The 12,775-nt window shown below is 52.3% G+C and overlaps 1 protein-coding gene across 1 annotated transcript; it reads left to right on the forward strand.

Annotated features, from left to right (window-relative positions):
* Positions 1-2,788: 2,788 nt before the first annotated feature.
* Positions 2,789-12,494, forward strand: SLC22A13 (solute carrier family 22 member 13). The gene is given in 14 exon segments (XM_086365936.1): positions 2,789-3,047; positions 3,050-3,112; positions 3,115-3,161; positions 7,771-7,874; positions 8,117-8,271; positions 8,501-8,666; positions 8,820-8,878; positions 8,881-9,118; positions 9,327-9,403; positions 9,406-9,530; positions 9,707-9,825; positions 10,399-10,614; positions 10,805-10,895; positions 10,898-12,494. Coding segments are annotated over 14 exon segments (1,833 nt in total). The 3' UTR covers positions 11,012-12,494.
* Positions 12,495-12,775: the final 281 nt, after the last annotated feature.

Below are 12,775 nucleotides of genomic sequence, written 5' to 3' on the forward strand. Positions count from 1 at the left end.
TTACAGTCAGATTTTCTTACTGTGGTACTGATTCCTGTGGAAGTCTGAGTTTGTGGATTTCTGCTCCGAGAAGTTGTCATTCTCTGTATTTAACTTTCTGGCTCCAATTTGAGGGTTAGCAATTTGCCCTGTGACCTCATCTCTGATGGATCTAAGAAGAATTATTGATTTTTCAGTTTGTCCAGCTTTCTACCTGCTAGAATAAAGTGACAGCTGCTAAGCTGTTTACATCCTGGACAAGAGACCAGAACTCCTACCACATGTTTTTATTTTACTAGAGTTGTTCTTAGCACTTCCCTGGTGTGGATGTCCAGTGGCTAAAACTCTGAGCTCTAATGCAAGGGGCCTGGGTTCCATCCCTGGTCAGGCACCTAGATCCCACATGCTGCAACCAAAGCTCTTGTGTGCTGCAAGTAAGACCATGGCGCAGCCAAATAAATAAATATTCAGAGTCTCAAATTTGGAAGAGATTTGAGACACCCTCCAGTGCATCCCTATAGGTAATGTCTGGGGAGTACTTTCCCCTCCCACACCATATGTACAAACACCACCCTCTACCCCATGGGCAAATGATTGCCAGTGACTGTGTATCCATTCAAGTTACACTACTCCAGTGATCAGAAGAACACTCTTCTCTTTGGTCATAGCAGTGCCATTGACTGAAGACAGGTGCAAGGAGAGGAAGAGGAGAGAGACAGGCTGCAGATTTTCCCTTAAGGGCTGGAAGCAGTCCTGTCCTACTCCGCAGCTTCCCAGAAGACACTGAGGGTGGCCAGACTACTGGAGACGCCAGAGAGCAGCACATGTGCTACCTGGGGGCTCATCCTCCCAGGTCAGCGAGACCACGGATCCCTGGGGCTACAGTGTTCCTGGGAGGACTCCCCAGCTGTGGGCTTTGAAGCATCGTGGGGAGCCTTTGGCAGATTGGTTGGTGTGGGAGAGGGGCAGGGTTAAGAGAACAAATAATCAAAAACTTAGAACTGGGGGAACTGGGAGTGCAGTGAAACCAATGGAGTTTGGAGACTTGTAGTTATATAACTGTGGAAGGTCTTTGGTTGAATCTCACTCTTATGTCAGAGCCTCCTCGTCATTTATCTGTCTCTAGTTTAGAATCCTACACTAGGAAATGGAGCAATCCTTAGAGACCATCTAGTTCGAGCTTTTCTTTTACACAAATGCAGAAAATGAGGCCAGAGGGCTAGAAGGGGCAGACGGCGGATCACAGTGAATCACTGGTGGAGCCCAAACGCCTACCTCCTAACCCCAGTCCCTTTGGAGCCTTAGAGCTGAAAGGACCACAAAATCCTTTCCCTGATCAGAGAGAAGAGATGACTGAGCACAGGCTCCTCCTATCTCCACCTCAGTTTCCCCCATAAAGGCTGAGCCCTGAAGTGAATAGTGGCAGCTGGTAGCATCTGCTTTCTTGGCAATTCATTCAAGGCTGTGCTGAGGACAAGAACTTGGCAAGAGAGCTAGGTGAGGAAGCAGAGGTGGGGCTGGCGACAGTGGGGAGCCTGGTAGGGAGTTTAGGGTGGAGGAGGGGCCAGAGAGACGTGTCCTCTTGTGCAGGGTTGTGGACTCGCCTCTGCCCTCCAGCATCTGCCCTGCCTGGACCCTTCCTTCATTCGGACTGAATCACAGGCCGCAGGTATGGGCATGTGATAGCCAGGGCTACTCTGCACAACCTTACTGCCCCACATTCTCTTCACCCCTGCACCTCTGCTCATCTCTTTTCTTAAAATAATTTAAAGACTTTCCGAGGGCTACACAAACAGATGAATGTGAGTATGACACCCAAGCATGTATTTTCCCCTAATGGTCTATTTCGCCCCATCATTCTGATCCTCCCATAATTAGATGCCTTCCAAGCCCAGGATCTACCTGCAGTAAGACCCCCAGGGTACAAAAAAGATGGGGGTGTTCATCTGTGGGAGGTTCCTGTAAGAATCCTGACCTGCCACCTCCCACACTGTGCCCCATCCTAACCTCGACTCCAGCAAGGTTGTAGGAATGACCCCCAGATGGGGGCTCCCCAACCGGGGTGGGGCTTTGTCCTTCGGTGCTCACTGAGATTGCCTGGTGTGGTTGGGGCTACTCTGGGGCCACTTGCATTTGTTTCTTATTGTGGGAGGGTTTTAATGGTTTCTTCCTTGATTAGATAGAGATGAGGATGCATGTGTTAGCTGTCCTGCTAAAGGGAAAGGCATGTATGCCCTTGGTGGGTCTCCTGGCTTTAACACTACCCTTGGGTTGACTGGTGGTGCATACCACCACGTGCTAGGGACCCTGCAGGAGACAGTAAGGTCAGGGTCATGAGACCAGGTTGGTTGGACTCTTGGCCGAGTTAACATGCAGTCTGGGTCCTTGCTGCTCTACTGACAAGTACAGTAGCAACTGCCCTGTAGCATTGAAATTACTCTCAGAATTTGGATTCTTTCACAATGGGAGGGGTTTGCACTGGTGTGAATTGTAGAGGATGTTGCAGCTAGGAGTGTGGTCCTTGTACACCATGTAATATCTGACTAGAGCTCGCTGCTGCATGCTAGGCCTGAGAAGTTCCTCTGGTATTGCCTTCTCACGGAGTCCGTCAAACATCCTCAGATCCTCCAAGCCAGAGTGGACTTTTTTCATCATATTCTGTCATTCCTAGACCTGAGCTCAGGAGCAGAGGTGTGACAGGTGGAGCCACACAGGGCTGGATTAAACATTAACGCAGCTGCCACCATTACCCCAAGCGAGCTGCAAAGCTAGCTGGTAGCCCCAGCTAAGGAGCTGGTGACCAGTGACCATGGCTCCCTTTGCCCAGGTCTTGGCTGAACTGGGCAGCTTTGGTCACTTCCACGTGCAGCTGCTGATACTGCTGAGTGTGCCCAGCTTCCTGACCGCCTTCTACATGTTCACCCAGGTCTTCATGGTCCTGGACGAGGCCCACTATTGTTCAGTGGCCTGTGTCAGGAACCAGACTCTGAACCTGAGCACGGCTGAGCAGCTGGCCCTGAGCTTGCCCCTGGAGGCTGCAGGCAGTCCCAAGCCCTGCCTCATGTTCCAGTTGCCCCCGATGGTGCCAGCCTGGAGTACGTCCTCAGCCACAGCTTCAGTGAGACACAGCTTTGCGAGGCTGGGTCTATCCCGAAGGCAGGCCCTTGTCTGTAGAGAATGAGGTAAGGCCGTGCGTCAGTCTGACTTTCTAAGTGTTTTGAGTCAGTCAGCTGCTCTGCCTGCCACTCTGCCCTCAGTCTCAGGTGTGACTGCCTCTGAAGCTGCCCCTTCGCCCCAGGCCTGAATGACCATTGTCATGCCTGTTTTGCTTTCTGTCCTCTGCCTGTCAGCCCATCTAACTCTCCATCCATTCCCTTTGTCTGGAATATTTGTCCATCTGTCCATTCATCTCTCTGTTTTTATCTGTCCCTTCGCATGTCTGCCCCATGGCCTTCTTTCCTGCCACTCCTGTCCAGCTGTTCTCATGCCTTTCTCTGTCCAAGGTTTGCATCTGCCTTCCCATTTGCCTTTGTCTTTCAGCCACCCGCTGTGTGTCTGCCCACCTACCTGTCTTCTTATTTAACTAATCTTGCAGTCCTACCCCTTGCCTGCCCACTCGTCTACCTTCCTGCTTGCTTGCCTTGGACTCCCTGCCTTCAGCCTTTCTCTCTAAATCTCTTCCTGCCTGCCAGCCTGCCTGCCTCTGAGATGCTGGAGGCCATGCGGAACTCTAGGACTTGTCCTGCACATACCTGAGCAATTGCTTGTGCTAACTCTGTTCTCAGGAGGGGCCCCAGCAGAACAGTAGAAAGACTTTCCCACTCCAGCCACCTCAGAGCAAGAAGGGTTGCTTCCCAGACAGTAGGGCGGAGCACAGAATAGGGAGATGACTTGACAGGGGCAGCACGCATGCTTCACAGTGGACCCGGGACTCTCGTTCAGGGCACCCAGCAGCCTGAGGGTATGTCCTCCTGCCTTCTTCCTGATCCTCCCGCTCAGTCTACCCACAGCGGGAGTAGGTCACCTTGAACTCTGCTAGCCCTGGATCTAGCCCAGCCTGGGTTTGTCTGATCCTCAGTGCCCCTTCCTTCATCTCCCCGGTGTAGATGGTAGATCTGATCTTCATCATCCTTAAAACGCTGTGTCTACCTCTCCAGGTGCTCATAAACTCGCTGCCCATCTAGCCAAGTGTCACCATCCTTATAGCTCAGACAGACTTCCAGAGTGCTCAGAGCCAACCCTAGCTCTTGTTCACAGCCTTTGCTGGACTGTTCATGGAATTATTATCCAACCAACAGCTTCTGAGTTCTCAATATGTGAGGCACAGTCAGAACAGAGGCACCCTGTTCACCTCTGAGAAGACCTGGACTCCTAGTACAGGGACAAAGGCTCAATAAACTCTGAGGCTAGAATTTGCTTCTTCCTGGGGAGAGAATGGGCTGGCAGCTCCCTGAAGCAGTTGGTGTGTGAGCTGGGTGCCCAGGGACCAGAAGAAGGTTAATAGGGAAAAGGAGAAAGCCTTCGTAGGCAGAGAATAGAAAAAGAAAGGCCTGGTAACAGGAAGAAAGTGATGGGTCAGGAACTTGGTTTGCCTGGGCCAGGGGTGGGCAGGTTTTATGGGACGAAAGGGATGTTCCCAAGGACTAAGGGCCTCTCTCTCCTCTCTCCTCTTTGCTGATCCTGGTGTTGGACCTTGGCCCTCTGGCCCTTCCCTGACATGCTTCCACGGACCCACCCTCCCAAGGACTGCAACTCCCATGTGAATGTATGCTTTTGGTACTTTGTGCCCCGAACTACTTGACAACCCCAAACTGGGTTCCAGAGTGGAGCTAACTTGTGTGAGGTGTCCATCCTGGCTTCCAGTCTACAAGCAGGGGTAGAAGCTACACTACAAGCTACGCTGACTCTGGGGGCTTATCTGACCTGATATCCCAAGTTTCATTTATAACCAGCAGCTTCACATGCAAAGTGAAGTACAGATAATCCAGATTTGAGAAGAAAAAAAAAATACATTTCCTTATAAGCTGTGTGCTCATGAATGACAGAGTACATTTCTCCTTCTCAGCCTACCTGTCCAACGTTTCCTGGGTGCCCATCCTTGGTAAAAGAGAAAATGACTCCCAGCCCTGTCCACACAAACCTCTGAACACAGAGGTCACTGGACCATCAGTGAATAGCAAAAACAGTGTGGTCTGTCCTGGAACCACAGAAGGAAGGCGTGCAGAGCAGAGAGAATAGCCATTTCTAGGGTCTGGAGCATGAAAGCGCCTGGCCTGTGTGAGCAATGCTCACATACAAAGAGGACTGGGAAAAGACGAGAGCCAACTCTTAGAGTCTCCGATACCAGTGCTAAGGAATTGGGACTTCCTTCCAGTGGGAGCCATTGATGGTTTGGAAGAGTGGAAGGGAGACTTCCACTGTCGTGATGGGCTGTGCTCCAAGAAATGGAGTGGGACGCTGCAGTCCACCGTGGCAGGCCCCAGACAGAACTGTCCACCGTAGACATTAGGCTGGGGAGGTTAACACCTGGTGTCCCAAGTTGCAGCCCTGTTCATCTCTTTTCCATCTGCAACATGACACCAGCACATGAACTGCGGTTGGTCTTGGCACCTCTCCAAGCCTCTCTCTTCTGCGAAACAGAGGGAATAATAAGCCTACATGGGAGTTAGATAATTTGATAAGATAGGATTAATGAATGGTGTCCACTGAGCAGAGGAGGCAGCCTTGGTGGAGTCCCATGGCTTGGCACTCACGTCTTCAGAGCATGAAGGCCCCTTGTATCCGAGATGCCTATGTCACCAGCTGTATGCTTCATGGGCCTCACAAAGCTGTGTTAGTACAGCCTCAGCTGAACTGACTTAGCTCAGCCACTTTGCTACCTATATTGTACGTGTTAATTCCTTTTATCCTATCCGGTGGTACTAAGGAATCTGTTTCATCTTCATTTGTACATGGGAAACCCAAGGCAGCAGCAGATCAGCTAACAAAGTCACACAGAATGACTCAGCAGACCTTTATTCATAAATTTTTATTTTAAACAATATCTAACTACGAGGCAATCTGTGGTGGCTGGACAAAAAAGCAAACAGGATAGAACTGGGCGGAACAACAAGTTCCAAGTACCCGGTCCTGCCACACTTCATTCTCGGGAGCAATCCATTCTTCATTTGATGATCACTTAAAGCTCTTACAGAATTAACAGTTGTCCTTCAGGACAGATGTAGGAGCAAAATACTATCTCCTGAACTGGTTAATTTTGGGCTAAAGATTAGGTAACTCATGGAGATTGGCTTCTCAGCTAACTGAAGGTATTGATTGGTTCCTTCTTCCATTCATTCACGCATCCTCTCACTCAGGAAACATTACCTTAGCTTTCCCTTAGTTTCACTCCCTGTCCAGGGCAGCGAAGATGTCTGAACTCACTGCCATCCAGCTGTCCAACTCGAGGACCTAGGACTAGCTGCTGAACCTATATATAGTAAGTCAAGGATTGTTGCTAGAATTACATGAGATGATGCGTGTGAAACATTTGGCATAGTACCCAATCCAGAGTAAGCACTCAGCAAGCATTAATATTGTGAAGTTGTGTCCGTGAGCTCTGGAGGAGACCTCACCTGTCATGATCCCCCTGCGCACACTTGAGGATGGAGCTGAGAGGTGTGCAGGGGGCACAGAACTTCCTTGAGGGGCACACAGACGGGTCAGTCACATGCCACTGTTGTGTGTGCATGCAGTGGACGTGTGTGCAGATGTGTATGGACACCCATACGTTCTTCTCTTGGATTTCCAATCTGTCTGTCAGGTTCTGTGAGTCTCCATGTGGGCTGTCTCTCCTCCCATCGCCATGTGTGTATGTGTGTACAGGCTTCATGTTCCTGCATCCTAATCTCTTTCCTCAGGGGATGTGGGAGGGCTTCTTAGGATTCTGATTGCCTGAGAATGATGGGAGTTTCAGGGGGGTTTTTCAGTCCATTGGGAAAAGTCTAAAAGGCCCAAGCAGGTCACAGGGGTGCTGTGGTTACAGGGAAGAAGCCCCATTTGTCAGGAAGAAGCAGTTAGTGACCGTCAGGGGTTCCCAAACCGTGCATCCATGGTGGGTCAATAATTTTATATGGTATCTCCAGGCCAAAAAACATACCTGGAAGTTTCATCTAATAAGTAATTTGATCCAAACAACTTAAGAAGAGGGACTTCCCTGGCGGTCCAGTGATTACGACTCTGCACTTCCAATTTGATCCTTGGTTGAAGAACTAAGATGCCTCATGCCATGCAGTGGGGTTAAAAAAAAAAAAACCACCAACAGCAAAAATAGAAACAAAAATTAAGAATTTATATACTAACAACTCAGTGGCTGTTTAAAAAAAAATACACAAATCAAAAGAAAACATTTAAATTTCATCCTCAAGTCAGTACAGTTACTTCCTAATAGGATATATTGGGAACCACATTTCACAGTCCTTGAACCCTGTGAGTTTCACATGGTTTTTGCTTTTCCCACAGCACTTGCCAAAAACACAACTTCACACAGATCACTGAAAAGAATTGCGTGAACCATCTGGAGCTGGTAGTTTGATATGAAACAGATGTTGACTGTCACTGTATTTCCTCTTACACTTCTAAGTATTGTGTCATGCACTCTGAGTTCACAAAGCTGGTGCCCTGGGGTACCTTGATACACAGTTTGGGAACCTGCCCCACTTCTGTCCTGAGAGGTTTGTCATGCATGGGCTAGCTGATAAAAGGACTTGCCTTAGCTACCCCTGAGCTCACATCTGCCTGTGTCTACCTCATTTTAACATGGTCTATGGTCGGAAGCATCTGATGGAAACCTCCCAGTCGGTGTATGTGGCTGGGCTCCTCATTGGGGCGCTCATCTTCGGGCCCCTCTGCAACTGGTAAGGACCTTGACCAGTTCCCCCGACCCAGCATGCTCTTGGATTCCTGGCCCAGGGTCTAGTTCTCCCCAGGGCCCCTCTCACCAGTCTCCACGTAAGGCCCTGTCCACCTGCAATGGGACTCCCAGCTGGGGCCATGCACCCTCCCACAGACAGAGCGCCCAGGGAAAGGGCTTGGAGCTGGGTCTCCCTCTTTCCCCTTAGACAGATTCACTCCTCGACCTGCCCCTTTGCAACCCCAGGATTGGCCACAAGGCCACTCTCTTGGTGCAGCTGCTTCTCTTCGCCATCCTTGGCATGAGCACAGCCTTCGTGCCCAGCTTTAAGCTCTACATGGTCCTGTGCTTTTCTGTGGCCACAGCTGTCACTGGATATACCTTCAGCAATGTCACCCTACATGAGTATCTGGGCCCTGAAGCCAGCAGCTGCAGAGCAAGGCCATGGGGCCTGTGTGGCCACACTCCCACACTGCCTGGGGGGCCCAGTCAGCTCCGTGCACCTAATGTGATGGCACTGGCATGCCCTGAACTGGACCAGGACCACAGACCCTGACCTGGTGGCATTTCATGATGGCAAGGAGTGATAGGGTGGGGTCCAGCCCAGCCTCAGCCTCTGCCTGCTTCCAGTTACAGAGTGGGTGGGGCCCTCGTGGAGGATCCAGGCTGTGGTCCTGGCACAGCGCACCTTCTCCCTGGGGCAGATGGCTCTTGCAGGACTTGCCTACGGCGTCCAGAACTGGAGACTCTTCCAGATTGCTGTCACTGCACCTGTCTTTCTGCTCTTCTGCTTCTGGTGAGGAGATATTTCCCAGGCAAACTACCTCTTGGCTGGTGGTACATGCAGAGAGGTGTCTGGAGAGGGAGGCTGTGAGGCCTGTGGGGTGTGTGCGTGCTAAGACAGCGGGGAAGTTCAGGCCCCAAGGTCACAGCTATTCCTGACACACAGGGCCCTGCCAGAATCTGTACGGTGGCTCCTTACCTGGAGGAAGGGAGAGGAGGCCAAACAGTGATCCAGAAAGTGGCCTTGGTCAACAGGCGCAAACTCCCCTCCAAGATCCTGAGCCAGGTACTTGCAGCACTGGGCCAGCCCTGCCTGATGAGACCACACAGACCGGCCTGCCTGGCCCCTCACTCTGCACATCCCTCCCAGCTGGCCCCAGAGAAGACCAGCCTCGCAGGGAATGCCCTGGATCTGTTCCAACACCCCCAGCTCCGGAAAGAGACCCTGATTCTCTTCTACATCTGGTGAGTGGACTCAGGGCCCACAGCCCTCCCTGAGGCCTAAACTAAAGGGCTGCCATGTCTCTGGGGGAGGTGGCTGTCTGGGTACCACTGGGTCTCTTGCTGGCTGTGCTTCTGTCTCCTGTTGTGACTCCTGGCCAAGGCAGTCTCTCTTTCTGAGTGTGATGGGGTCTCATCACCTGGCACTGAGAGAGACTCTTGAACTCTGCAGGTTTGTGGACAGCCTGGTGTTCTATGGTCTGGGCCTCAAGGTGGGGCACTTTGGCCTGAATATCTACCTGACACAGTTAACTTTGGAGCAGTCGAGGTGCCTGCCTGCTACTGAAGCATCTTTATAATGGAATGGGTGGGCCGCAGGTAGAGTCAGTTGGGGACCCTGGTTCTGGGTGGCCTCACGTGTATCACCATCATCTTCGTCCCAGCAGATACCAGGGCCTCTGCCCACACCCCCTCTGCTACCAAGACCCTTTATTTCCTTTTCAGGAGTGAGGGCTTCTCTGGGGCTTGGGTGCACAAGGGGTGAGGAGTTTGGGAGGGCAGGGACAGGGCCCAGGAGGTGGGCTGGCCATTCTTCCTGTGGCTGACGGGCAGCCTCCACCAGATCTGCCTGTGGTGGTCACTGTGCTGGCTCTGGTGGGGAAGTTTGCCTTGGCGGCTAGATTTGCCATCTTCTACGTGGACTCTGCTGAGCTCTTCCCCACTGTCATCAGGTAAGGGCAGCTGGTGCAACCCTGGCTCCTCTGCTCCCGAGACCCTCATTTTGACCATCCCTCCTCTGCCCTCCCTGGTGTTCCCCACAAAACTTACAGGACTGGCTCTGGGGCAGCAGGGCTGGATGCGGTCCAGGGCTGGATGCGGTCAGGGGAGTGCAGAGGAGGGCAGTGGAGAGCAGATACACCAGGGGCCATAGCCTGGCCTTGTCAGGACTAAATACGGTGTGAGTCCAGGTTTGAGGAATGGCTCAGAAGGAAGTCTGCAGTGGGAGTGGGGGGTGGTCAGGAGGTGAAGCCTTTGATCAGAGACTGGATAGCAGGAATGCAGCTGGCAAACAGAAGGCCTGGGGGTGGGGGAAGCAGGCCACATTGTAGGACAAGGAGAAGTGCAGGTTGATGGGGCGGGAAGGCTGGATGGACTTGAGGAAGCCTGGGGACCGTGCATGTCTGGGGACACCAGATGAGACATGGGGGCTTCCCAAGGACGTCAGCTGGGGTGGAACTGTGGGAGGAGCTGGGGTAGACCCAGGGGAGGCCGGGTCCGCTCAGCTTCTGCTGGCCTTCCCACAGGCAGACGGGCATGGGGATGGTGGGCATCTTTTCAAGGATCAGGGGCATCCTCATGCCACTCATGATCCTGCTGGGCGAGTATCATGTGTCCCTCTTCGTGCTCATCTATGGCAGCCTCCCCATTGGGGCTGGCTTACTCTGTGCCCTGCTGACAGAGACACTTGGCCAGACCTTGAAGGACACCATCGATGACCTGGAGCAAGAATCCTGACCACAGTGAGGTACTTGCTGTCTCTGAAGCCCAGGACCTCATATCAGTGGCCCCTCTTCCAGAAGGCCAGGTCTCTACTTTACCACTGTCCATGGTTGCAGAGGGAGCCCTCATGATTCCCATACTTTGGGGAGGAGGTGGCGAGGAATGGAAACAGTTCCTAGATAGCCAATGATGACCTTCTGCTTCCTCCAGCTCTCTGAAGGCAGTGCTTTCAGAAAAGGATTTGGAGGCCTTGGGAAGTATTTCCAGCCCAGGGGTAGCCTTTAGAGCAGCACTTAGCTCTATAACTGTGTCTCCAAAGCTAGACCCGCAGCAGCAGAGAGCTGCCTAAACACTCCCCTGTAAATAGCTGGACCTGTGAGCACCACCAGCCTTGCTAGTGGAGGCAGTACCCTGTGAGCTGGCCCCAGAGCCAGCCACCCACTGCCTGGCCCAATCTCAGAAGCATCCTAGGTGGGCCTTCCTCCTTTCAAAACCATGCTCATCCCCAAAACCCCATCCCCAGTACCCTGTTCTGAATTAGAGTCTTGGGTGTGTCTTGGGTTTAACTTGTTCTCTGACACTCTTTGGGGATATGGCTCCTCAGATCCCCTCCATCTGGGATTCCCCCTGTCCTGAAAACACAGTCAAGCCCAGAACAGGACAGCCAGTATGGCCTCTCCCAACCCTTGAAATCATGGATCCATCCAGGCAGGTGGACAAAGGGAAGTTTGCAGTTCCTCCAGTGGCTGGACCAGGCCTGAATGGATAAGGTGGGACCCACAAGACATTTGATCTGCTGAGAGGAGACTGATTTAGTCAGAATCAAAGCTTCAGGGTTGCCTTCTCTTCAGAGATTCTCCTTCACCTGCCGTTCACTCAGGACCAGTGGCAGGGAGAGGCAGGACATGTCCCTCTCTAGGCCCCTCTTTCCTTTCATCCTCTCCTGCTCTGGCTCTTGCAGGGCCCGTGCAGGGTAAGGGAAGGGGGCAGAAGGCTTCTTACTTGGTGGCCACTAGTGTTGGTTCTTTTGGGACTTGCAGTGAGTAATCATCAGTCAGTGGCCCTGGGAGGCTCCTAAAATTAGGCTTTCTTCACGAATATTCAGAGGTTCTCAGTGATCACCCCAGGACCTCTGCGTTGCTCCTTAGTATGAACAAAGTGCTGGCAAATGACTCCTTGGAACCCTACTTCATCTCCTGCCCCTCCCTGTGGACCCCCACATTGTATCTCTTGGGCTGGCCTCCCTTACAAGACAGTCCAACTAGCACAATCATAGCAGCACATTAGCCCAACTGTCCGCCTTCTTTCTGCTTGCACCCCAAGAGCTGGTCACAGCTAGAGAGCATCATACTGGTGGCTCTCTTCTCTGAATCCACGGTCAGCAGTACTTCCTGAGTCTTTAGCAGCACCTTGTATTCCTACCAGCTTTTCAAGTCAGCTTGTTTTCTGATTCTCACTGGTGGCTATTTCTCAGGTCCACTCTGCTTGTCTCCCTTCCTCTTACTCCCTACCAGATAGCTTCTCATCCTCCTCTCAGAGAAAGAAAAGGCCATCCTATGGCCACTCCTCAAATTTCCCACAAGGAAAACTTTAACCTACACTCCCTCCTCCCCTGGGTGGGGATCTGAGAACAGCTGAGCGGAGCATCTGTCCCTCCCTTGACTTTCCTCTCCATTCTTTCTCCTTAGGCCTGGGGATTGAGGGTGAGCAAGTGGTGCCTGGAAGGATGGGAGGATTTCCCACAATGGAGGTGGAGCCATCATGCGGGAGGCAGGTGCTCTGGGTGTTGGGCACAGCCTGCATGAAGGCATGGGGCTGGCTCATGCGGAGATTTTCCCAGTCTGCCTTGCCCCTTCTGTTCCTAGGGCCTATGGCCAGGTGTGCCCCAGTGGTAGAATGCTGCTCCCCCTCATCCTACCCAACCCCAGGACCTACCCACCCCATTGTGACACTGCTCCCTGGACACCATGGAACCCAAGGGTTCTGCTTCCAAGGGTCCGGCTGGGCCTGGATTGTGGTCAGGTGGGCCCTGGCTTTAGCTTGTGGTCCTGTCTCTAGGGAGGAAGGGCTGGGAGGGTGTGAAGGGTTTCGATTATGATGACACCCAGGAATTGTGGGGCCACATTCTCAGTATAGATGTTGACAGGAGCCTGCCGGACCCTGTTCAACTGTGGGAAGTCT

Source organism: Bos grunniens, chromosome 22, assembly GCF_055505025.1.
Source record: "Bos grunniens cultivar Pamir isolate PY7600 chromosome 22, Bosgru_T2T1.0, whole genome shotgun sequence".
NCBI classification, from domain to species: Eukaryota; Metazoa; Chordata; class Mammalia; order Artiodactyla; family Bovidae; genus Bos; species Bos grunniens.